General features: G+C 40.9%; 1 protein-coding gene across 2 annotated transcripts in view; it reads right to left on the reverse strand.

Moving 5' to 3' along the window:
* FSTL4 (follistatin like 4) overlaps window positions 1–24,194 on the reverse strand; it is a 440,615-nt gene that overhangs the window by 378,822 nt on the left and 37,599 nt on the right. For both annotated transcript variants that reach the window (XM_073802526.1, XM_019924423.3), the window contains exon 3: window positions 8,615–8,648. In XM_073802526.1, coding sequence (XP_073658627.1) covers window positions 8,615–8,648 — 34 coding nt within the window. The remainder of the gene's footprint in view (window positions 1–8,614; window positions 8,649–24,194) is intronic.

Here is a 24,194-nt window from a genome sequence, read left to right on the forward strand (position 1 = left end):
AAGAAAGGAATTACATCATAACGGTCAGTTGGATTCTGTATCTCGTTCCCAAGAAAGAAAGGCTGTTGAGCAGCAAAAAAATAAAAGAGACAGAAACAAATGATTTTTAAGTCACAGATAATTAACCCCAGAGGCTCGCTGATGGCATATTAATATTGCTGGGGTTAACAAGTTTGAAAAGGACCTCAGTGTTTATATGCAGCAGATCATTTCAAGGGTTCCTGAAAAGCAGAGAAACTCCTTCTGGCTTGGGGGCCAGGCAAGGGGCAAAGATGACAAATGTCAGCCTTCACTGCTGGGATCTCAGAGAAGAGAGGCGAGCCCCCTGGGCAGGATGGGACCTCAGCAGGTCCAACAGGCCTTGACAGGCCAGCATGGTGCGATTCAGAGTGATGCTGTCTTATGAAGGGCTTGCCATACTGTCCTTACGAATCTGCAGTGGTTCGTATCTTTTAGGGGTTACGACTTCTTAGATAACATGACTCTTTCCCCACCAATTCCAGACAGGGAGCTATGCGCACATTTTGCAATGGCAACCCCAGGGAGACTCCTCGCTGACACAGCCCACTGTACAGGGCTTCCTGACCCCGCTCAGACCTACTGAGGCCCTTCATAACCACAAAGATTTAGCTGACTCGCATGAGCTCCTTTTAAGGACTTTCTATCAGAGGGACCCACAAGTTGTCAGCAAGAGCAGAGTAGCTCCCTGAGGATGGTCATTAAGGAGAGGGAGCCCTTCCAAGAGCAGTGGTAGTAAAAGTAAGCACAGCACATGGGACAGGGGTGCCAAACAACCTGGCAGCCCCTATACCTGTGATTTTACTTTATGAGAAGTGGAGGTGTGACAAAGAGCTGGGTCAGCCCTAGGACGCGCCAGGATCTAGCATGTTTTCAGTGCTCGCTGTGTGCACAGGGTGGGAGACCCCGGCAGGAAGAACCTCGATCCTTGCTCTCCCAGGGCTCATCCTACACAGCAGCATGAGAGCTGCCATTGGAGCACAGGCCACAGCCACCAGTGCTGTGTGCCATGGCGCTGAGGCACCAGGTGAGGCATCACACACATTCAAACAGCAGCACGAGTGACTCCCTGAGGTGTATGCAGCAAGGTCCTGCTTCTTCCAAATCACTGGAGAAAATGACATCAGCCAGATGATAGGAGGAAAAAGCCACTCACCAAGAGCCTGGAAGGCCTTTGATTAAGGGAGAACATGTAAGGGGCAGTAGAGAGAACTCAGGCTCACTTGGGCTTAGTCCATGGCTGGTCTTTCCAGGTCCAGGCGCTTAGAATTGTTTTCGGGAAGCTTGGGGAACAGAAGCTTGGGGTTACTCACAACCCGAGAATCCTCTGGCTAAGGCTGTGCTTGGTCCTTGGGAAGGCCATTGTCTGCACTTCCTGAGCTTTATTACGATGAAGTAATTGAAAGGAAATATAAAGGGTCTAGGAACTGTGATGCTTAAGACAGTTTCTGACCCCAGTGCCCAGGAAACCCTTAATCTGGGGAGACAAATTTTATGTGTGTTTGTCCGTAAGTTCTTAAAGACATCATCAAGAAGAGAGCTGTTTGGTCCTTCTGATTGCAGAATACGAGAATCTGAGCAGAAAGTTAAAGCCTCTGACAGACGGGACAGATGGGAATGGCTAAATTTCAGAAAATCCTTCTCAGGAAAAGTCAACAGCCTACAATATGCAAAGTCACCTTAAGTCTGCTTGGAGACAGAGGAATGGGCTTGGTGACTGAGACATTCCTCATTGCATGTCTGAGGCCAAATCTACAGATACAGTATGAGAATAGCCATCATGAAGATTACCAACCTCACTGGGCACTGACACCACTGCCCACACTGTGCCACGGGCCCTCCATGCCAAATCCCTCCCCATATTATGTCCAGGAGGCTGTGAGGGGCATTGATTGCATGCTGCCCAGCATCCTTCCTCTGTGGACCAAACCTGCACCCACTCCCTGGCATTTGAGTAAGGGTGATTCTGCAAACCCCAAGGGGAGAATATGTGATCTCGCCTGGCCAATCACAGTATTCCAGTCCCTCCATGCCACAGTGATTGGTTTAGGGCTCGAGTCGTGATATTATACAAGGCCAGCAAATCAGAATCCTCACTGAGACTTTTCTGTCACTCTGGAGGAAAGAAGTTTCACCCTCTGAGATGGTGAGCAGTCAGGACCCTGTGAGCTGCAGCTGCTAGAAGCCATCCTGCAAAGCTGTGTAGAAGAGGCCAACACACCAAGAGAAGGAAGGAGAAGGGGTGTCAGAACCCCTGTATAAGCTGTTCTTGAAGCCAGATCCACCCTCCCTTAGATTCTGCAGTTTCACAGGCTTTTAGGCTTTAGCCAGTGCAAGTTGGGTTTCAACAACCCAGAGTTGGGACTAATGGTCTATACTATTACTATCCTCATTTTTTTTCAGAGAAGATTGAGTAACTTCCCCGAAGGCACACTGTAATTGGAGAGGTGGGATTCTACTGTCTGCCAATTGGTCATGACTAAACTGGGTGCCAAAATGTTGTATGCAACCAGAACACATCAGCCAGCTGTGTCATCCACTCCCCACTTAACCTGGGGCAACTAGGTACAATACAGTTTTGCAGCAGCTAAAGAGTGACAGCTCTATCCAGAAAGAGTCAACTGCTGTGGGGCTAGAAATTGAAGGATTTAGATGCCACCTCCACCTTTTTGGAGCCCAATGACTGCAGGAGAGAACCAACAAGCTCCGCTGTATAGAGTGGGGGTAGGATGAGGAAGGAAGCCCCATTTCTTTCCCCATATGGTAGTCTTGATTGGAAAAGGACCCACTATCCCAGGCACTGTCAAATCTGGATGGCTCCCTTTTAAATTCGCTACATCTGCAGCCATTCAAGAAGTTATCTCAAAAGAAGCTAGGAGTTTATTAATCTGTTTCATCGAAGACAGTCGCCCACTGTACATTACACCAAGATAGATTATGCAGGCAGCTGAGAGATCCAGAAAACATCTGTTAAACAAAATCAAAATTAATGGCAAACAGAATGCAATTCTTGATAGCTGAAGTTCACCCAGATGCAAAGAACTATAAAGGGGCTATTAGAGGCAGCTGCCAATTAAGGGGATAATTCCAAGGGTTTTCACAAAGTGAGGCTCTAGTTACACACTCAGGACTGGCAGGTCATGTTTATGTAGGAGATTTGCATTGCTAAGGAGCCAGAGCCAGCCTGGCTGTGTGACTGTCACCCCCCTCTGTTTTTCCGTGAAGACAGCAGCGTCCCTCCTCTCAGGTTTCCCTTACAGCCCTGCTGGAAGCCACACCAAGCTGGTCTAGACTGAATGTGTGAGTGAACCGTCGTTGGGAGGGTGGGTAATGCAACGTGACATCGGTGCCCACCCCCAAACCCACAGCCTCTAATGGCAGCAGAAGCACAGACATCTGGAAGAGCTTACAGATCACCCCATGCTCTAAGAGATGGCTGACAAGGGCTGAATTATCCCAGTTGCTTGCTCAGCTTACTCAAGTGTTCTCTCATGGCTGGAATTCAATGTGATGGGATCAGTTAGAGAAAAGCACTGGTTTGAGCAGATGAATTCTGGCAGTCATAATCAGCATCAGCCCTCAGAGTGAACATGGGAGTGTCTTGGAGAGGTGAGGTTGGCAACTTTTGCTGAAGCTTCAGAAAAAGTTAAAATTAAATTGTAGGTGTCTAGAGGGAGGTGTAAAAACACCTGCCTTAGAAAGCAGATAAAGAAGCAGCCATCTCTCCCTCCCGACACAGCTGGCACAGGTGGGTCCCAGGGCAGGAGGATAATATAGGACTGCCCTGAAGGCGGAAGTAGGTCCAGCTGGGGTAGGCATGTACCCTTCCTAAGAGACGTCCTCCCAGTGTTGCTGTCCTGCCACAACCTCTGATACTCTATCTCCCAAGAGCCCTGACCACATATCTAAATTGGAAACAAAGCTCCCTTAGGAAGTTTTCTTCCAAGAGTCCCACTCAGCTTTCCGGGCTTGGCAGTGATCATGTATGTTTAGAAATCCTTGGATGGTGAAGCGAGATCAAGTCACTTAAGCATCCCCACCCCGCCAGTTAGAGAGGTTCACTGCATCAGAGGGACATTGGTCCAGAGGGACACTGACCCAGAGGACTCTTTGTTCCTACCAAAATTAGCATGGAAAGGAAGGAGTCTCAGGCAAGGTGTGACCTGCTCTGCTCATACCATGGGTTACTGAGAGTCAAGGGAGGTAAAGAACATGAAAGCTCTCTGAAAACTTCAGAACCACTGAGACATAGTTATCATTATAACTAGCTCACCATTCTCTCCATGCACCACCCTTGGAAGACAGTCACTGGTGCTGGGGCATGTCCTGGGCTCTGATGAAGCACTCCCCCTCCATGGACTCTCTAGAGCAGGGCTTGCAAAGGGCACTGCATGGAATGTCAGCCCAGAGATGATTAAAAGCAGCAAATCAAGATGCCATGGGAAACTAAGTTTGGGAAATGCTGCATATTACACCTCCTTTTGAAAGTCCTATTTAGCATCTTAAAGAGCTGAGAGGTTCTGCAGTAAAAATAACAACTACTAGCTCAACAGTGAGTCCAGCCTTTACCAAGTGCATTATTTCCCTATGGCTCCTGTAACAAAGTTCCATAACCTGAGTGGAACAAGAGAAATCTGTTTTCTCCCAGTTCTGGAGACTGGAAGTCAGAAATCAAGGTGTTGACATGGCCACACTCCCTCTGAAGGCTCTAGGGGAGGATTCTTTGTCACTTCTTCCTAGCTTCTGGTGATTGTCAGCAATCCTTGGTGTTGCTTGGCTTACAGACTCATCACCCCAATCTGTGCCTTCATCGAAGCATGCTGCTCTCCCTGTGTGTCTGTGTCCATATTTCTCTCTTCTCAAAAGGACCTCACTCATTGGATTAGGGCCCACCCTATTCCAGTATGAGCTCATCTTAACTTAATTACACATCTGCCAAGATCATATCTCCAAGTAAGGTCACATTCACATGTTCTGGGTTAGGACTTCAACATATCTTTTTGGGAGACACAATTCAACCCATAGTACCAAGCTTATGTGAACATAGAGCACTTTCATCAATGCACCAGCTGGTAATATCTAGATGTCCACAGAACACTCCCTAAAAGTGCCTTTTTAGAACCAATGACTCAGTGCCTCTCTTGCTTAGCACTAGGACAGAATCAGAGTGAAAAGTACATATAAAAATCAATTTTTAAAATTTGCACTTTATTCAAGAAATGATTGTTGAGCAACTATAGGCCCTGGGCTAAGGCCTTGAGGACTCTGGGAGTAAATGAGGGGAGGGTCTCAGCTCTCAGGAACTGAATGACCTAATAGGAGCCCTTAACTCTCAGGTAAAGTAGGGTAAGCAAAACTCTTCAGAAAGAGAGTTGGAAGGGGTGAGGGAGAGGTGGAATTTCACAAAAGATGAGGGACAAAGAGCATGCAGGCTGCAGGAACAGTGAAGGCCAGAGGCAAGAAAGCTGGACTACAATCTGGGAACTGTGACATCACTGGATGGGAGGACCACAGGGGGAAATAAAGCAGAGAGTGGGTCTGAGGCACACAGTGCATTCATGTCACCCTAATGATCTCCAACCCAACTGTGACTTAGCCCAGACTCCATTTCCACTGCTAATATTAGCCCCCTCATTTCTCACTCCACAGACCTATTCAAGAGTTTGCAAAAGTCACATAGCGTAAAGTTGCAATTGGTCATCCATTTGTTGCAATGAACTCTGGTTGGAGCTGATATCTTGAGTCAGATGTAGTATTAAAACAAAACAAAACAAAAAAGGAAAACATCTTGGGTTTTGTGGTCCAGAGGCTACCTCTGTAGACCTTTCCAGAATCTCCTGGGCTTGGTAAACTGGGCAGAAAAATTCAGAGTATTAATTATTTGCTCCTCTTTCAGTGCCAGATCAAGATAAGTGTATTTTGCTAGACAACAATGTCTTACTTGTGTTTGTAGGAATAATAGTTTATTGAAATATTCACAGTGCTTCTACTATTTTTATACCCATACACTGTTCTGGAGAAGATTAATAACCCTACTCTCATGCTCCCGTATAAGTCCAGCAACGAAGGTTCTCGAGTTCCTCTTGCCTTGTCATAGGGACTCAGGAGTTGACCAAGGAAAATTATTTGGCCCCGTGAGGAATGGCACTGTCAGTGTCTGTCCTGGATGGAGCGTAGTCAGGAAGCAGTCTGAAAGTATACAGTTTTGGTCACCTCATGAAGATGCCTGGCAGGTGGCTCTCAGGAAAAATACTAAGTCTGGATCATCCATGTGGCAGCTTTGCATGGGGAGATGGTGGCTCCGAACTGGAACTGAACTGCCTTCCACGCGCTTGACCAAAGTAGTGAGAGTGGTCAGTACGTGTGGTGTGAATGGCAGGTTTAAAGAGAAGGAAATGTTTTCTGCTTTCCTTTGTCCTTGGACTGCTCAAGCTGAACAGTAGGTGACCACTGTTTTAAAGGAACCAGCCCCACTTGGCTGGTTTGCATCAGAGCTCCATTTCATCCCTAGCCTTGAGTTCCTTTTGGTCTGAAAAGGTGGTTTGTCTCATGATATCCACAGCTAGAACATTCTCTGTAATTATGAATTGTTTCACATTAACTAAAAGAGAATGTCTTTGATCACTAGAGTTTGTCAGTCTTGGATTGTTTCCATTGTGACATTCTTAAATTTTTTGTTTCAAAATATTAAAGTAACTCATGTTAGAGACCCTTTCAACATGAAAGGCTTGTAGTTGAGACATTACATATATTTTACTGTTTATAAAAAAGTCATCTATACCAAAAATAAAAGATTAACAACCCTACTACCCAAGCCTGTGAATCTCAGACTTGAAAATACTCGGAACCCACTCTTCCTTCCTTCCTGCCGGGTTATAAGCACTGACATTAAGGCACTGGGCTATTTCAGGAATTTTCAAACACTCAGCCTTGCCAGAAACAAGCAAGAAACACAACAGTTCACAATAGGAAGAAAAAGGTTTATGTTATGTCAAGACAAATTTACCAGTACAAACCCAAGGCATATGCCAGTTGTGAAACATGCTGCTTCTAGAGAGAAGGGGATTATGGATGATTAGAGCACAGCCTGACCATGCTTTGGCTCATCCTCAGACACTCAGTCTTCTAGGAATTGGGAGTCTCGGGTACAGTAAGGCCTTTTATGCCTTTGAACAAAAGTACATGTGGTTCTTTCATACCCTAGCCTTACTATTCAAAGACATTTCTAACACAAGGACAGTAATATTCCAAAACAGTTAAGTTTATATGTGATTCCATAACTCAAATTAATTCTAAACAATCACACTCAGGGGTAGTGAATGAATAGTATTCTAAACCAAAGTTCATGCCAACCTCTCTCCTAATGGCTATTTCTCTCCAGTTTACATGTCATCGCACTCACTGTGAACACACCTTTGAATAAGAAATATGCCTTCCCTACCCCACCCACCTTCATCCAATTTCATTTGATTTTGATATCCAAACAATGCAGTTTACGCTATGGATGCAGTTCAGAGGACACTGAGTCCAAAACCAGATGATGGCCAATGAGAATGAAAGCCAGAAAATTCATCCTATAGCTAGATAATCCAGATCCTTTGTATCCAGGATTCCAGCACCATGGACAGCAGCAAACAACCAGTTCTATTAACCCATCGGTACAGATAGTATGGAAAGTTTAGGTCTAGGAACACACTTTGGTAACATGGCCATTCTGTGTCTTTCACTGTGCTGCATAAAATAAGAACTAAACCGGGGGGGAGGTTTTTAGATTTGAAAGTCAATATGGTATTTGCTCACTTTTAAAGATTGGCACTCTTTTTGGAGACAATACCACAGAGAAGGAGACGTGATTAGGGCTAAAGCCAAAGGCCAGACTCTAGACCAAGAATTCACTTTGGTTTCTGACTTCATCCTCCCATCCCTGCAATAAAGGGCTGACTGGTGGTGATTTCCATAAATCATACAAAAGACACCCTCTCATGAGAGACCAGGTATTACTGAAAGCAAGTAAACTTCAATTTCCACTAAAAGATTTCAGAACTTACCACCCATATATATATTTACCTCAGTGATCAGAAAACGAATGTGCTAGAGGAACTCTGGCAGGGAAAATAAAACACCATTGCATTGTTTTCAGAAGGGAAATTAATTGCTTATATCTATTTCAGCTTAACTAAAGTTGTAAAAATCTAATCAGAAATATTTTTCACAGTGGCACATGTTCTCAGATATTGAAATACCTCAAACCATAAACCATTTTTTATTGTTGAAGTGGTTTTCACTGGGTGGAACTAAATTATTACTTCAAACTTCACTCAAAAGATGAGGCCTCTCTGGAGAGACTGTAAACATTATCATGAATAAGCCAGTTCGCCAGATCCCATCTCTGATACTAGAAGGTAGAAGACGTAGTTCTCACAAGCAAACCTGGACTTTGGTTCCTGCAGTCCCTAGAGGCAAGTGCCACATAGCCAGCACCCAGAAAAGGCCACACGAAATGTCAAAGAACAGGCTGAAGTTCGTCTTAACTTCAACAAACTACATCCAAATGTCAACAATGAAAATGAAATGAGTATGAATGCATCTTCCCTACCTTCTCTTCTTGTGACTTCAAGGCGTCTGGATTCCTGCAAGAAAAGAAAGACTTGGTGTTTTCGAAGAATAATTCGTATGTAGAGACACTTGAAAATATCTCACCTGTTGTTAGACATTTATTCACAGAACGGTAAACAATCTCATAAGGACAAGACACTCAGCAATGTGGGGTTTATTAAACTCTCATACATACACACATCTGTACATGTAAACTACTTGTTGCTTTGTTGGCTTAAGCAAAAAATACTGTTAATCATGCAGTTTTTAATGAGCGGAGCCAACTCTCATGGTCTTCCTTATGTGGAAACTGGGCTGGTATTCATTGTTAGGAAAGACCTCGTTCCAAGTTGAATTCCCACCCTCCACCTAGACTGCAGGTGCTTGTAGGGCCTGGGGAAAACATAAGAAGACAGGGGCCAGAATTATATGAGCAGCAGTAGGTTGTGATTGGTGGTGCCATGGTGAAGACTACCATTGCTCCTGTGCAGGTTACTGGCATGATCTGGTGACTGATTATGCTCATCAGTAGTTTCCAAAGGGTGGGATATTACGGACAATTTGGATAGCCAGTCCATGCCACTGGACTGAATTAACCCCTTGGCTTTTCTAAATTCAATCTCATCTTCATGCACTGTGCAAAGCAGTAAGCAAAGTGTTTCAGAAATTACATAGGTAAAACAGAGTCCCTGCATTGAAGATATGCACAGTTGAATAGAAGGGTACAGAACATAAATTACTGAGAAATAAAGGGGTGATTTTGCCTTAATACCAATATACTCACATTCAACTGAAAACACAAGAAAAAGTTTTTTTTTTTTTTAAAGCACTTTGTAAATAGCACTGAAGAATGGGAAGGCTTTCAGACAGCAATAAGGGAAGGAGGGTGCACCAGAAAGAGAGAATGGCTTGAGAAAAGACAGGGTGGCAAAAAAGTACAGGGCATGGTCAGGAAGCAGGAAAAGACCCAGTGGGAAGTAATGGGGGGAAAGGCTGAAACATATGGCGGTTTCATAACTAATAAAAAGTATCTACAATCCATTATAAATGACCAGTTTAGGAATAAAAAGCCTAATCTTGAGAATAAGCTGAAAATCCATTCTAGCAATTGAAGAAAAGAAGATCAAACACCGAACTTGGGACAACTCAAAATCACAACCAAAATGACCATTCAGCACCATCACTTTTTTTTTTTTTTTTTTTTTTTTTTTGTGGTACGCGGGCCTCTCACTGCTGTGGCCTCTCCCGTTGCAGAGCACAGGCTCCGGACGCGCAGGCCCAGCGGCCATGGCTCACGGGCCCAGCCGCTCTGCGGCACGTGGGATCTTCCCGGACCGGGGCACGAACCCATGTCCCCTGCATCGGCAGGCGGACTCTCAACCTCTGCGCCACCAGGGAAGCCCCACCATCACTTTTTAAACAAATGATATTGTCTTTCATACCTTAACATTCTTGTCTAGCATTCTTATGGAGCCAGGTAGGGGAGGCAATATTAGAAAGGAAACTGAGGAGGCACTGAAAAGATTGTCCTGCCCAAATTACACTTTCTGACTGCCATCTCTGTAATGCATCAAAAGCCCAAGTGGAGCTGATCTCCCTGTGCTATGCGGCTGCTTCCCACTAGCTATCTATTTTAAGTTTGGTAGTGTATATATGTCCATGCCACTCTCTCACTTTGTCACAAGGTTCACTTTGTTATAAAGCAGAAACTAACACACCACTGTAAAGCAATTATATTCCAATAAAGATGTAAAAAAAAAAAAAAAAAAAGCCCAAGTGGAGACCAATTGAAGATACATGTTATAGGGCAGCAGCACATCCGCACAGCACAATTAACCAAACAAGCTTCCAACGTGCTGGTTCCTCAGCAGCTCAGGGTTCAAAAGAGGGAGCTTGGGCAGTAGTAACTATAATGAGAGATACGAAAGCCATGAAGCCCATCATGCACCGAGTAAACCCAGCTCCTCCCACACTGCTCCTCAGCTCTCTGCTCCAGGGGCTGGCACCTCCACCCTCGGAAATAACTAGTATTTGTTATATGTGATGGCAACTGATTCATATATATTGATGTAACCGACCACATGACTACATTTCTTATTGCTTGTAATACGTTTCCCAATGATTCTTTTGGGTTCTCCATTTGTATATTTATACAATCTGCATATAGCAGTGATTTTCTTTCTTTCTCCCAGTTTCTAGGTCTACAGCTGCTTTCTCTAGCCTTATTCTTTTTTTTTTTAACATCTTTATTGAAGTATAATTGCTTTACAATGGTGTGTTAGTTTCTGCTTTATAACAAAGTGAATCAGTTATACATATACATAACTCCCCATATCCCCTCCCTCTTGCATCTCCCTCCCACCCTCCCCATCCCACCACTCTAGGGGGACAAAAAGCACCGAGCTGACCTCCCTGTGCTATGCAGCTGCTTCCCACTATCTATTTTACATTTGGAAGTGTATATATGTCACTGCTACTCTCTCATTTCCTCCCAGCTTTCCCTACCCCTCCCCGTGTCCTCAAGTTCATTCTCTACCTCTGTGTCTTTATTCCTGTCCTGCCCCTAGGTTCTTCAGAACCATTTTCTTTTTTTTCAGATTCTATATATATATGTGTGTTAGCATACAGTATTTGTTTTTCTCTTTCTGACTTACTTCACTCGGTATGACAGTCTCTACGTCCATCCACCTCACTGCAAATAACTCAATTTCGTTTCTTTTTATGGCTGAGTAATATTGCATTGTATATATGTGCCACATCTTCTTTATCCATTCATCTGTTGATGGACACTTAGGTTGCTTCCATGTCCTGGCTATTGTAATAGAGCTGCAATGAACATTGTGGTACATGACTCTTTTTGAATTATGGTTTTCTCAGGGTATATGCCCAGTAGTGGGATTGCTGGGTCATATGGTAGTTCCATTTGCAGTTTTTTAAGGAACCTCCATGCTGTTCTCCATAGTAGCTGTATCAGTTTACATTCCCACCAACAGAGCAAGAGGGTTCCCTTTTCTCCACACCCTCTCCAGCATTTATCGTTTGTAGATTTTTTGATGATGACCATTCTGACCAGTGTGAGGTGATAGCTCATTGTAGTTTTGATTTGCATTTCTCTAATGATTAGTGATGTTGAGCATCCTTGCATGTGTTTGTTGGCAACCTGTATATCTTCTTTGGAGAAATGTCTGTTTAGGTCTTCTGCCCATTTTTGGATTGTTCGTTTTTTTGATATTGAGCTGCATGAGCTGCTCTTATATTCTGGAGATTAATCCTCTGTCAGTTGCTTCATTTGCAAATATTTTCTCCCATTCTGAGGGTTGTCTTTTCAACTTGTTTATAGTTTCCTTTGATGTGCAAAAGATTTTAAGTTTCATTAGGTCGCATTTGTTTATTTTTGTTTTTATTTCCATTTCTCTAGGAGGTAGGTCAAAAAGGACCTTGCTGTGATATATGTCATAGAGTGTTCTGCCTATGTTTTCCTCTAAGAGTTTGATAGTGTCTGGCCTTACATTCAGGTCTTTAATCCATTTTGAGTTTATTTTTATGTATGGTGTTAGGGAGTGTTCTAATTTCATTCTTTAAAATGTAGCTGTCCAGTTCACGCAGCACCACTTACTGAAGAGGCTGTCTTTTCTCCATTGTATATTCTTGCCTTCTTTATTAAAAAAAATAAGGTGACCATATGTACGTGGGTTTATCTCTGGGCTTTCTATCCTGTTCCATTGATCTATATTTCTGTTTTCATGCCAGTACCATACTGTCTTGATAACTGTAGCTTTGTAATATAGCCTGAAGTCAGGGAGCCTGATTCCTCCAGCTCTGTTTTTCGTTCTCAAGATTGCTTTGGCTATTCGGGGTCTTTTGTGTTTCCATACAAATTGTGAAATTTTTTGTTCTAGTTCTGAAGAAAAAGCCATTGGTAGTTTGATAGGGATTGCATGGAAACTGTAGATTGCTTTGGGTAGTATAGTCATTTTCACAATGTTGATTCTTCCAACCCAAGAACATGGTATATCTCTCCATCTGCTTGTATCATCTTTAATTTCTTCCATCAGTGTCTTATAGTTTTCTGCATACAGGTCTTTTGTCTCCTTAGGTAGGTTTATTCCTTGGTATTTTATTCTTTTTGCTGAAATGGTAAATGGGTGTGTTCCCTTAATTTCTCTTTCAGATTTTTCATCATTAGTGTATAGGAATGCAAGAGATTTCTGTGCATTAATTTTGTATCCTGCTACTTTACCAAATTCATTGCTTCGCTCTAGTAGTTTTCTGGTAGCATCTTTAGGATTCTCTACGTATAGGATCATGTCATCTGCAAAGAGTGACAGTTTACTTCTTCTTTTCTGATTTGGACTCCTTTTATTTCTTTTTCTTCTCTGATTGCTGTGGCTAAAACTTCCAAAACTGTGTTGAATAATAGTGGTGAGAGTGGATAACCTTGTCTTGTCCCTGATCTTAGAGGAAATACTTTCAGTTTTTCACCATTGAGAACGATGTTGGCTGTAGGTTTGTCCTATATGGCCTTTACTAAGTTGAGTTAAGTTCAGTCTACACCTACTTTCTGGAGGGTTTTTATCCTAAATGGGTGTCGAATTCTGTTGAAAGCTTTTTCTGAATTTATTGAGATGATCATATGGTTTTTCTCCTTCAATTTGTTAATATGCTGTATCACATTGATTGACTTGTGTATATTGAAGAATCTTTGCATTCCTGGGATAAACCCCACTTAATCATGGTGTATGATCCTTTTAATGTGCTGTTGGATTCTGTTTGCTAGCATTTTTTGGAGGATTTTTGCATCTATGTTCATCAGTGATATTGGCCTGTAGTTTTCTTTCTTTATGACATCTTTGTCTGGTTTTGGTATCAGGGTAATTGTGCCCTTGTAGAATGAGTTTGGGAGTGTTCCTCCCTCTGCTATATTTTGGAAGAATTTGAGAAGGATAGCCGTTAGCTCTTCTCTAAACATTTGATAGAATTCGCCTGTGAAGCCATCTGGTCCTGGGCTTTTGTTTGTTGGAAGATTTTCAATCACAGTCTCATTTTCAGTGCTTGTTATTCGTCTGTTCATATTTTCTATTTCTTCCTGGTTCAGTCTTGGAAGGTTGTGCTTTTCTAAGAATTTGTCCATTTCTTCCAGGTTGTCCATTTTATTGGCATAAATTTGCTTGTAGTAATCTCTCACGATCCTTCATATTTCTGCAGTGTTAGTTGTTACTTCTCCTTTTTCATTTCTAATTCTATTCATTTGAGTCTTCTTTTTTTCTTGATGAGTGTGGCTAATGGTTTAACAATTTTGTTTATCCTCCTCAAAGAACCAGCTTTTAATTTTATTGATCTTTACTACTGTTTCCTTTATTTCTTTTTCATTTATTTCTGATCTGATCTTTATGATTTCTTTCCTTCTGCTAACTTTGGGGTTTCTTTTGTTCTTCTTTCTCTAATTGCTTTACGTGGCAGGTTATGTTGTTTATTTGAGATTTTTCTTGTTTCTTCATGTAGGATTGTATTGTTATAAACTTCCCTCTTAGAACTGCTTTTGCTGCATCCCATAGGTTTTGGGTCATCGTGTTTTCATTGTCATTTGTTTCTAGGTATTTTTTAATTTCCTCTTTGACTTCTTCAGTGATCTCTTGGTTATTTAGTAGTGTATTGTTTAGACTCCATGTGTTTGAATTTTTCCAGATTTTTTTCCAGTAATTGATATCTAGTCTCATAGCGTTGTGGTCAGAAAAGATACTTGATACAATTTCAATTTTCTTAAATTTACCAAGGCTTGATTTGTGACCAATGATATGACCTATCCTGGAGAATGTTCCATGAGCACTTGAGAAGAAAGTGTATCCTGTTGTTTTTGGATGGAAAGTCCTATAAATATCAATTAAGTCCATCTTGTTTAATGTATCAATTAAAGCTTGTGTTTTCTTATTTATTTTCATTTTGGATGATCTGTGGGGTGAAAGCAGAGTGTTAAAGCCTCGTACTATTACTGTCGGTTTCCCCTTTTATGGTTGTTAGCATTTGCCTTATGTATTGAGGTGCCCCGATGTTGGGTGCATAAATATTTACAATTGTCATATCTTCTTTTTGGATTGAGAGCTTGATCATTATGTAGTGTCCTTCTTTGTCTCTTGTAATAATCTTTATTTTAAAGTCTATTTTGTCTGATATGAGAATTGTTACACCAGCTTTCCTTTGATTTCCATTTGCATGGAATATCTTTTTCCATCCCCTGACTTTCAATCTGTATGTGTCCCTAGGTCTGAAGTGGGTCTCTTGTAGACAGCATATATACGGGTCTTGTTTTTGTATCCATTCAGCTAGTCTGTGTCTTTTGGTTGGAGCATGTAATCCATTTACATTTAAGGTAGTTATTGATATGTATGTTCCTATTACCATTTTCTTAATAGTTTTGGGTTTGTTATTGTAGGTCTTTTCCTTCTCGTGTTTCCTGTCTAGAAAAGTTCCTTTAGCATTTATTATAGAGCTGGTTTCATGTTGCTGAATTCTCTTAGCTTTTGCTTGTCTGTATAGGTTTTAATTTCTCCATTGAGTCTGAATGAGATCCTTTCCTGGTAGAGTAATCTTGGTTTTAAGTTTTTCCCTTTCATCACTTTAAAATGTCCTGCCTCTCCCCTCTGGCTTGCAGAGTTTCTGCTGAAAGATCAGCTGTTAACCTTATAGGGATTCCCTTGTATGTTATTTTTTGCTTTTCCCTCACTGCTTTTAATATTTTCTTTGTATTTAATGTTTGATAGGTTGATTAATATGTGTCTTGGCATGTTTCTCCTTGGATTTATCCTGCATGGGACTCTCTGCACTTCCTGGACTTGATTGACTATTTCCTTTCCCTTATTAGGGAGTTTTCAACTATAATCTCTTCAAATATTTTCTCAGTCCCTTTCTTTTTCTCTTCTTCTTCTGGGACCCCTATAATTCGACTGTTGGTGCATTTAATGTTGTCCCAGAAGTCTCTGTCCTCAATTCTTTTCATTCTTTTTTCTTTATTCTGCTCTGCAGTAGTTATTTCCACTATTTTATCTTCCAGGTCACTTATCCGTTCTTCTGCCTCAGTTATTCTGCTATTGATCCCTTGTAGATAATTTTTTATTTCATTTATTGTGTTGTTCTTCACTGTTTGTTTGCTCTTTAGTTCTTCTAGGTCCTTGTTAAACATTTCTTGTGTTTTCTCCATTCTATTTCCAAGATTTTGGATCATCTTTACTATCATTATTCTGAATTCTTTTTCAGGTAGACTGCCTATTTCCTCTTCATTTGTTAGGTCTTGTGGGTTTTTATCTTGCTCCTTCATCTGGTGTGTGTTTCTGTGTCTTCCTATTTTGCTTAACTTACTGTGTTTGGGGTCTCCTTTTCGCAGGCTGCAGGTTCATAGTTCCTGTTGTTTTTGGTGTCTGCCCCCAGTGGGTAAGGTTGGTTCAGTGGGTTGTGTAGGCTTCTTGATGGAGCGACTGGTGCCTGTGTTCTGGTGGCTGGGGCTGGATCTTGTCTTTCTGGTGGGCAGGTCCACGTCTAGTGGTGTGTTTTGGGGTGTCTGTGGACTTATTATGATTTTAGGCAGCCTCTCTGCTAATGGGTGGGGTTGTGTTCCTGTCTTGCCAGTTGTTTGGCACAGTGTGCCCAGCCCTGTAGCTTGCCGGTTGCTGAGTGGAGCTGGCTGTTAGCGTTGAGATGGAGATCTCTGTGAGAGCTTTTGCCATTTGATATTATGTGGGGTGGTCTCTGGTGGACCAATGTCCTGAACTGGGCTCTCCCACCTCAGAGGCTCTGACCTCACACCTGGCTGAAGAACCAAGACCCTGTCAGCCACTCAGCTCTGAAGGAAAGAGAGAAAGAAAGGAAAGAAAGAAAAAATAAAATAAAAAGTTATTATAACAAAAAATAAAAAAAATATTAAAAATAAAAAAGTAATAAGAAAGAAAGAACAGCCAAACCAAAAACCAAATCCACCAGTGATAACAAGCACTAAAAACTATACAAAGAAAAAAACAAATGGACGGACAGAATGCTAGGACAAATGGTAAAAGCAAAGCTATGCAGACAAAATTACACAAAGAAGCATACACATACACACTCACAAAAAGAGAAAAAGGAAAACATATATTTTTTTAAAAAAAGGAAGAGAGCAACCAAATCAATAAACAAATCTACCAATGATAATAAGCTCTAAATATGAAACTAAAATAAACATAAAACCAGAAACAAATTAGGTGCAGAAAGCAAACCCAAAGTCTACAGTTGCTCCCAAAGTCTACCGCTTCAATTTTGGGATGATTCCTTGTCTATTCATGTATTCCACAGATGCAGGGTACGTCAACTTGATTGTGGAGATTTAATCCACTGCTCCTGAGGCTGCTGGGAGAGATTTCCCTTTCTCTTCTTTGTTCTCACAGCTCCCAGGGGCTCAGCTTTGGATTTGGCCCCGCCTCTGCGTGTACGTCGCCGGAGGGCGTCTGTTCTTCGCTCAGACAGGGCGGGGTTAAAGGAGCCACTGATTAGGGGGCTCTGGCTCACTCAGGCTGGGGGGAGGGAGGGGTGCGTATGTGGGGCGAGCCTGCGGCGGCAGAGGCCAGCGTGACGTTGCACCAGCCTGAGGCACGCCTTGCGTTCTCCTGGGGAAATTGTCCCTGAATCCCGGGACCCTGGTGGTGGCGGGCTGCACAGGCTCCCCGGAAGGGGGTTGTGGATAGTAACCTGTGCTCGCACACAGGCTTCTTGGTGGCAGCAGCAGCAGCCTTAGCGTCCCATGCCCGTCTCTGGGGTCCGCGCTGATAGTCGCGGCTGGCTTCCGTCTCTGGAGCTCATTTAGGCGGTGCTCTTAATCCCCTCTCCTCGCGCACCAGAAAATGAAGAGGGAAGTAAAAAGTCTCTTGGCTCTTTGGTAGCTCCAGACTTTTTCCCCAACTCCCTCCTGGCTAGCTGTGGTGCACTAGCCCCCTTTGGGCTGTGTTCACATAGCCAACCCCAGTCCTCTGTCTGGGATCTGACCTCTGAAGCCAGAGCCTCAGCTCCCTGCCCCCACCTGCCCCAGCGGGTGAGCAGACAAGCCTCTCAGGCTGGTGAGTGCTGGTCGGCACCGATCCTCTGTGCGGGAATCTCTCCGCTTTGCCCTCTGCACCCCTGTTGCTGCGCTCTCCTCCCTGGCTCCGAAGCTTCCCCCCCACCGCCCGCCCCCCATCTCCACCAGTGAAGGGGCTTCCTAGTGTGTGGAAACTTTTCCTCCTTCACAGCTCTCTCCCAGAGGTGCAGGTCCTGTCCCTATTCTTTAGTCTTTAGTTTTTGCTTTTCTCTTTTGCCCTACCCAGGTACGTGGGGAGTTTCTTGCCTTTTGGGAAGTCTGAGGTCCTCTGCCAGCGTTCAGTAGGTGTTCTGTAGGAGTTGTTCCACATGTTGATGTATTTCTGTTATTACTGTGGGAAGGAAGGTGATCTCCACGTCTTACTCCTCTGCCATCTTGAAGGTCCCTTGGTCTATCTTATTCTTTTTTTACATCTTTATTGGAGTATAATTGCTTTACAATGGTGTGTTAGTTTCTGCCTTATAAGAAAGTAAATCAGTTATACATAGTCTTATTCTTTTAGCTAATTCCTCCACCTAATGTTAAGTGTTGTAAACATAGTCGGTATCCTACTCTTCTTTCTGATTTTAAGAAGAAAACCTGTAGTGTTTCCCAATAAGTAAAATGCTGGCTCTTGGCCCAAAGGATGTTTATTATATTAGTGAGATCTATGCATATTTTATAGAGTTTTTAAAATAAATGTATGTTCCAGCTTGTCCCCTGACTTGTTTATTTATTGGCTGTTTCCTTCCACTGGAATGTGAGCTGGGATAGTGCCAGTATCTTTTTCATGCTGGCATCCTCAGTGTTATTTATAATAGCACAGATGTTCAATACATATTTGGTGAATGAAAATAAATGTGTGTTGAATTTTATGAAATACTTTTTCTGCATGTATGGAGGTGATTCTATGATGTTTTTCTCCTCAGCTCTATTAATGTGATAGCTTATTTAGTAGATTTCATAGTATTCAATTATCCCTGTAGTTCTGGAATAAGTTTTTGCTAATCATGGTGCATTTTTAAAAATATGCTGCTGGATTCTATTTGCTATGATTTTAAATACATTTTTGAATTAATATTCATAAATGAGATTGGTCCATAATTTTTAGGTGTCATTTTTCTCAGTTTTAGGAATTAAAATTATACCAGTTTCATACAATGGATTTGGAAGTTTTCCTCATATTATGCACTGAAATAGTTAAAATAAAAGTCCGATTATCTGATTTTAGTTGAAAATGAAGTTTCTGCAACTTCATTTCTCAGATATTTATTAAAATGGGAGGAAGTAGAGGGTCGGAGAGGTTAAAATTTGTCTAAGTTTTCACATTTTGGTCAGTGGCCAGCTGGGACTTAAATTCTAAAGTCTAATCCCAAAGCTGAAGCACATAACAACATTCTATGTATTTAATTAATAAAAATAGTGTAAAAATTAGATGAGATAGACTTCTGCTTCAGGCTGTGAAAGAATAGCTTGTATTAGACCAATCCTTCTGTTAAGAATAACTATAAAAGTTGGATAAATAACCCTCCAAAGTTTTTGTAGGCATCTGAGAGCAACAAAGGCAGACAGAACTTAGCCAATATTTTGAGAGAAGAGGAGGCTTTTGAGGTGAGCCCCATATTTACTGCCAGAGTTTCCCTTTGGGGCATTTATGGTTTTACACAGAAGCCAAACAAAAGTAATGTTCTGGAGCTTAAAGTAGCCTTACTGAGTTGGGAGATACCTAAGTTGGGGCTACAAAAGCAACCAGAACTTGAGGGTCTACAATCCTAGAAAAGGGAATCAGAAAGAAGTGAGCCCAATATTCTTCACACAGCTTCCTCTTGAGTTAAATTATTATACTTAAGCTGTACATATAAAAAGCAAGAGGTTGAGAAGCAAAAAATTAGCCTCAAACAGCTAAGAAACTAAGCACAGATTTTGACAGCATCATGGTGCTAGGAAGACAAAAATTAAGCTTTCAAAGGAAGAGTGCTACTAGTAAATGCAGCTGACTTTCAGTTAAGATCATATATTCTCAAAGAATTTCTATTCCTGGGTAGATCAAGATGATCTGCCAGTATTCTATATCTAACAAATAAAAGTAAATCTTCGCTGAAAGACAATAAAGTAGTCTACAGAGTTTACAATTTTTCATATTTTTTACCTAAAAAAATAAATTGTTAGTTATTTCTCCAGAAAAAAAATGGGGGGGGGGAGTTATTCAGGATCAGCAGATAAGTGAAATTCAGAGTCTACAACCATGATGAGCCATCTACAAGTCCCCACATGGCAAAGGAAGGAAAACTCTTTTATAGAGGGGAAAGAAAAATGGGAGGGCTATAGTAAACACAGAGTTCATGGCTTTTTATTAGGTGAGTTGTTGCCAGGAAATAAAAGGAGTCTCTTCTTTCTTTTGGGTTCTGCAATTGTCACAGGGTGTCAGAGCTCCCCATTCTGGTCTCCCAGCTGTATTTAATTGAGGTTTCTGTTTATTCATTTTTTCTTTTTTTTTTTTTTTTTTTTTTTTTTTACAATATATAATGTCTAGCATCCAATCCAAAATTACTAGGCAGGGTGGGAAACAGGATCAAATGACCAAAATCCAATAAAACAGACAGCATGAACTGATCCACAGGTTATCCAGATTTTAGAATTATCAGACACAAGCTGTAGAATAATTATGATAATATGTTCAGGAAAATAGAAGAAAAGATGATGAATTTCACCATAAAATTTGAATTAACATAAGAATCAAATGGAAATTCTGGAACTGAAAATTAAATAACTGAAAGATTCAGTAGATGAATATAATAGAAGATTAAAGACAACTAAAGAGAGGGTTAATAAGATGGAGTTTAGGTCAGTAGAAAATAATAAGACTGAAGATCTTAAAAGAAAAAATAAAGAATAAAAAATACAGTAGAGTATGAGAGACATTATGGGGTATGGTGAAAAGTTCTAACAAGCATGTAATTGAAGTTTCAGAGGAAATTAGGCAGAATCAATATTTGAAGAGATACTGCTTGAAAAATTTCAAAATCGATGGAAATCATCAAGCCAGAGATTTAAGAATCTCTACAAACCCTAAGCAAGATAAATACAGTGAAAATCATCACTAGGTACTCATGGAAATATAGTTGAATATTCAAAGAGAAAAATAAAAATCTTTAAAACAGCCAGAGGGTGGGTGGTGGAGGTGGAAAGGACATATAACTTACAAAGGAGTAACAATAAGATTTGATAGCCAACTTTTCAGGAGAAAATAATGGAACCAGAAGACAATGGAATGACATCTTTAAAATTCTGAAAAAACTTAGAATTCTATATCCAGTGAAAATATGGATATTCATAAGCTAAAATAAAGCTATATCTAGACAGGCAAAAACTGAGTGAATACATTGCTAGCAGATTAATGCTAAGAGCAATACAAGACAACACTCTCAACAAAAGGAAAGTTTTTCAGATGAATGCATAGTTATGCAAGAAGGAATAAAGAGTACCAGAAAGTGTTAAAAATGAATAAATCTAATTTTGCCTGCTTAACACAACAACAATAATGCCCTCTAAGGTAATGCTATTTGTAGAACAAAAATGTATGACAATTTGATCACAAAAGCTCAGGAAGTCAAATGGAATTTAAGTATTACAATCCTATTACTATCCAAAATATGGTAAAAGTAGTGCTATAAGGTCAAAGGACTGGGATCATAAAAAACTAATCCAAAAACGACAAGAAAGAGTAGGGGAAAAAAGAATAAAGAAGAGAGAATAATATGTTAGATTTATAGTGAGAAAAGGACAATTTAACAGGAATAAATAGCAATTCTAAACTTGTACATGCCTAACTACATAGCCTAAACGCATAAAATCAAAACTAAAAGAAGAAATCCACAGTGACAAATTCACAATAATGATTGGAGAATTTAAGAAACCTGTTACTAAATGATAGAATAAATAAAGGAAAAATTAGTAAGGATGTAGAATATTTGACCCTCATGATTAAGAAACTTCACCTAGTTGATGTACATCAAACACTGTACCAACAACTGCATACTACATATTCATTTCAAGTGTCCATTCAACATTTATAAAAATTGACCATATTCTGAGCCACTGGGAAGTTTCAACAAATTTCAAATTATCAAAACTATATAGACAACATAAAAGTTTTCTGACTACAGTGAAATTAAATTAGAAATCAGTAACAGAAGATATGGAGAAAAATCTCCAAACACTTGACTCATGGATTTGGAAGTATATTGCATAATTTCCAAGAGAAACATCACAAAGGAAATAAGAAGACACAAAGGAAATCTGAATGACAATTGAATTATAGCATTTTAAAAATTATGGGATGTGGCTAAAGCAGTGCTTAGAGAAAAATTATAGCCTCAAGTACCTATGTTAGAGAAAAAAGGGGGAGGCTTCCCTGGTGGCGCAGTGGTTGAGCGTCCGCCTGCCGATGCAGGGGACACGGGTTCGTGCCCCGGTCCGGGAAGATCCTACATGCCGCGGAGTGGCTAGGCCCGTGAGCCATGGCCGCTGAGCCTGCACGTCCGGAGCCTGTGCTCCGCAATGGGAGAGGCCACAACAGTGAGAGGCCCGCATACAGCAAAAAAAAAGAGGAAAAAAAAGAAAAAAAGGGGGGGGGGCTAGAAATTGATGACCTTAGCATCTATCTCTAAAAGCTAGAAAAGGCCAATGTAAGCCCACAAAAAATAGGAGGAAAGAAATATAATAGGAGCAGAAATCAATGAAACAGAGGAAAATAATCATACCATGAAAAAATAAGACCAAAATTTAGTTCTTTGAAAAAAATTAATAAAATTGATCCCTAAGAAGGCTGATCAAGAAAAAAGAGAAAAGGTATACATAATGTGAAGTCAAGCAAGATATCACACGTATCCAGTTTCTGGGGTTATGACAAAGGTGTCAGTGCAGTACAATGGAAAAGAATGGCTTTGTAACAGAGCTCGATCCATTGGATATCCATACAGAAAACAATGACCTCCTACCTTATACAGAAAATTCATTTCCAGATGGACTGTAGATCTAGATGTGAAATGTAAAACAATAAAGTTTCTAGAAGATACCATAAGAGAATATCTTCATGACCTTTAAGTAAGCAAAAATTTCTTAAATGGGATGTGAAAGGCAGCACCATAAAGGAAAAGAATGATATATTGGACTTTTTTAAAAAATGAAGACTTCTGTTCATTAAAAGATACAATTGAGACAGTGAAAAGCTGAGCCCCATTAAGGGAATATATTTGCAATATTAATCTATATATCTGACACAGCACTCATTCAGAATAGAAGATACTTTTGCAGACAAATAAGAAATACAAATAACCTAATTAAAAATGAGCAAAAGGCTTGAATAAGAACTTCACAAGTTAAAACCACAGTGGGATATGGCTATACACCGTAGAAAAGATAACAAGAGAACAAAGCAAAACTAGTAACAGCAAATGCTTATGAGGATATGGAGCAACTATAATTTTCACACTTTTAGAGGAACCAGCACCAGCAGGACTCTCCTCATTGGCCTGAGACTCAGCTTCCCGGGGCTCCTCCCCTAGAGCTGCTTCCTGCAGTTATTGCTCTTAGTTATCACAGCGGTCTTTTTTTTTTTTTTTTTGGCTTTTTAACCCTTTATTATCTGTTTAACCAATTCTATTAAAATAAGTAGTACAATATTTCTGTCTTACTTGACCCTGCCATACCTCTCCCAGGTAAATGTCCAACTTAAGTACATTCACATGAGTACCAAAACACATGTCCAAGAATGCTGATCGCAGCATGATGCGTAATAGCCAAGAACAGGGAACAACTCAAATGTCCACCAACAGTAGAATGGATAAAGTGTGGCATCCACACAATGGAAATGTCCCAGCAATGCATAAGGACCAACTCTGCAATATGCATTAACTTGGATGATTCTCACAGACATAACGTTGATCCAAAAAAAGGCAGACGCAAAAGAGTACGATGTATAGGATTTTTATAAATTTCAGAAACAAGCATAAGCAACCTTTGGTGACAGACTAGTGGTCACCTTTGGGAGTATAACAACAGGGGGATACAAAGGTGGTTCTGGGGTACTGGAAATGTTCTAAATTATGATCTTGGTGGCAGTTACTTGGTTGTGTTCACTTTGTAAAAGTAAATGGAGCTCTATACTTAAGAGGTGTACACTTTCCAAAATATCTGATGCGTCTCAATCAAAACTTAAAAAATATAATAGGACAAAGTACCCATAGTACACAACAGAAATTTGTTGAAGAAAGGGAATAATCATACTCCCTAATTTACAGATGAGAACGGTGCTACAGAGGGAAAGGCTGCAGCTTGCTGACTCATCACAGGGTAGCAAGTGGCCAAGCCAAGGCTAGACTCAAGTCTTGGAAATCCTCCCACTATGATCTGCTGCCTCAAAGCAAATACTCAGTGAACGTTTAGGAGACACATGACAGATATTAAAAAAATGGAACTCTGAAGTCGAATGGATCTGGGCTGG

Source organism: Tursiops truncatus, chromosome 3 (assembly GCF_011762595.2).
Source record: "Tursiops truncatus isolate mTurTru1 chromosome 3, mTurTru1.mat.Y, whole genome shotgun sequence".
NCBI lineage: Eukaryota > Metazoa > Chordata > Mammalia > Artiodactyla > Delphinidae > Tursiops > Tursiops truncatus.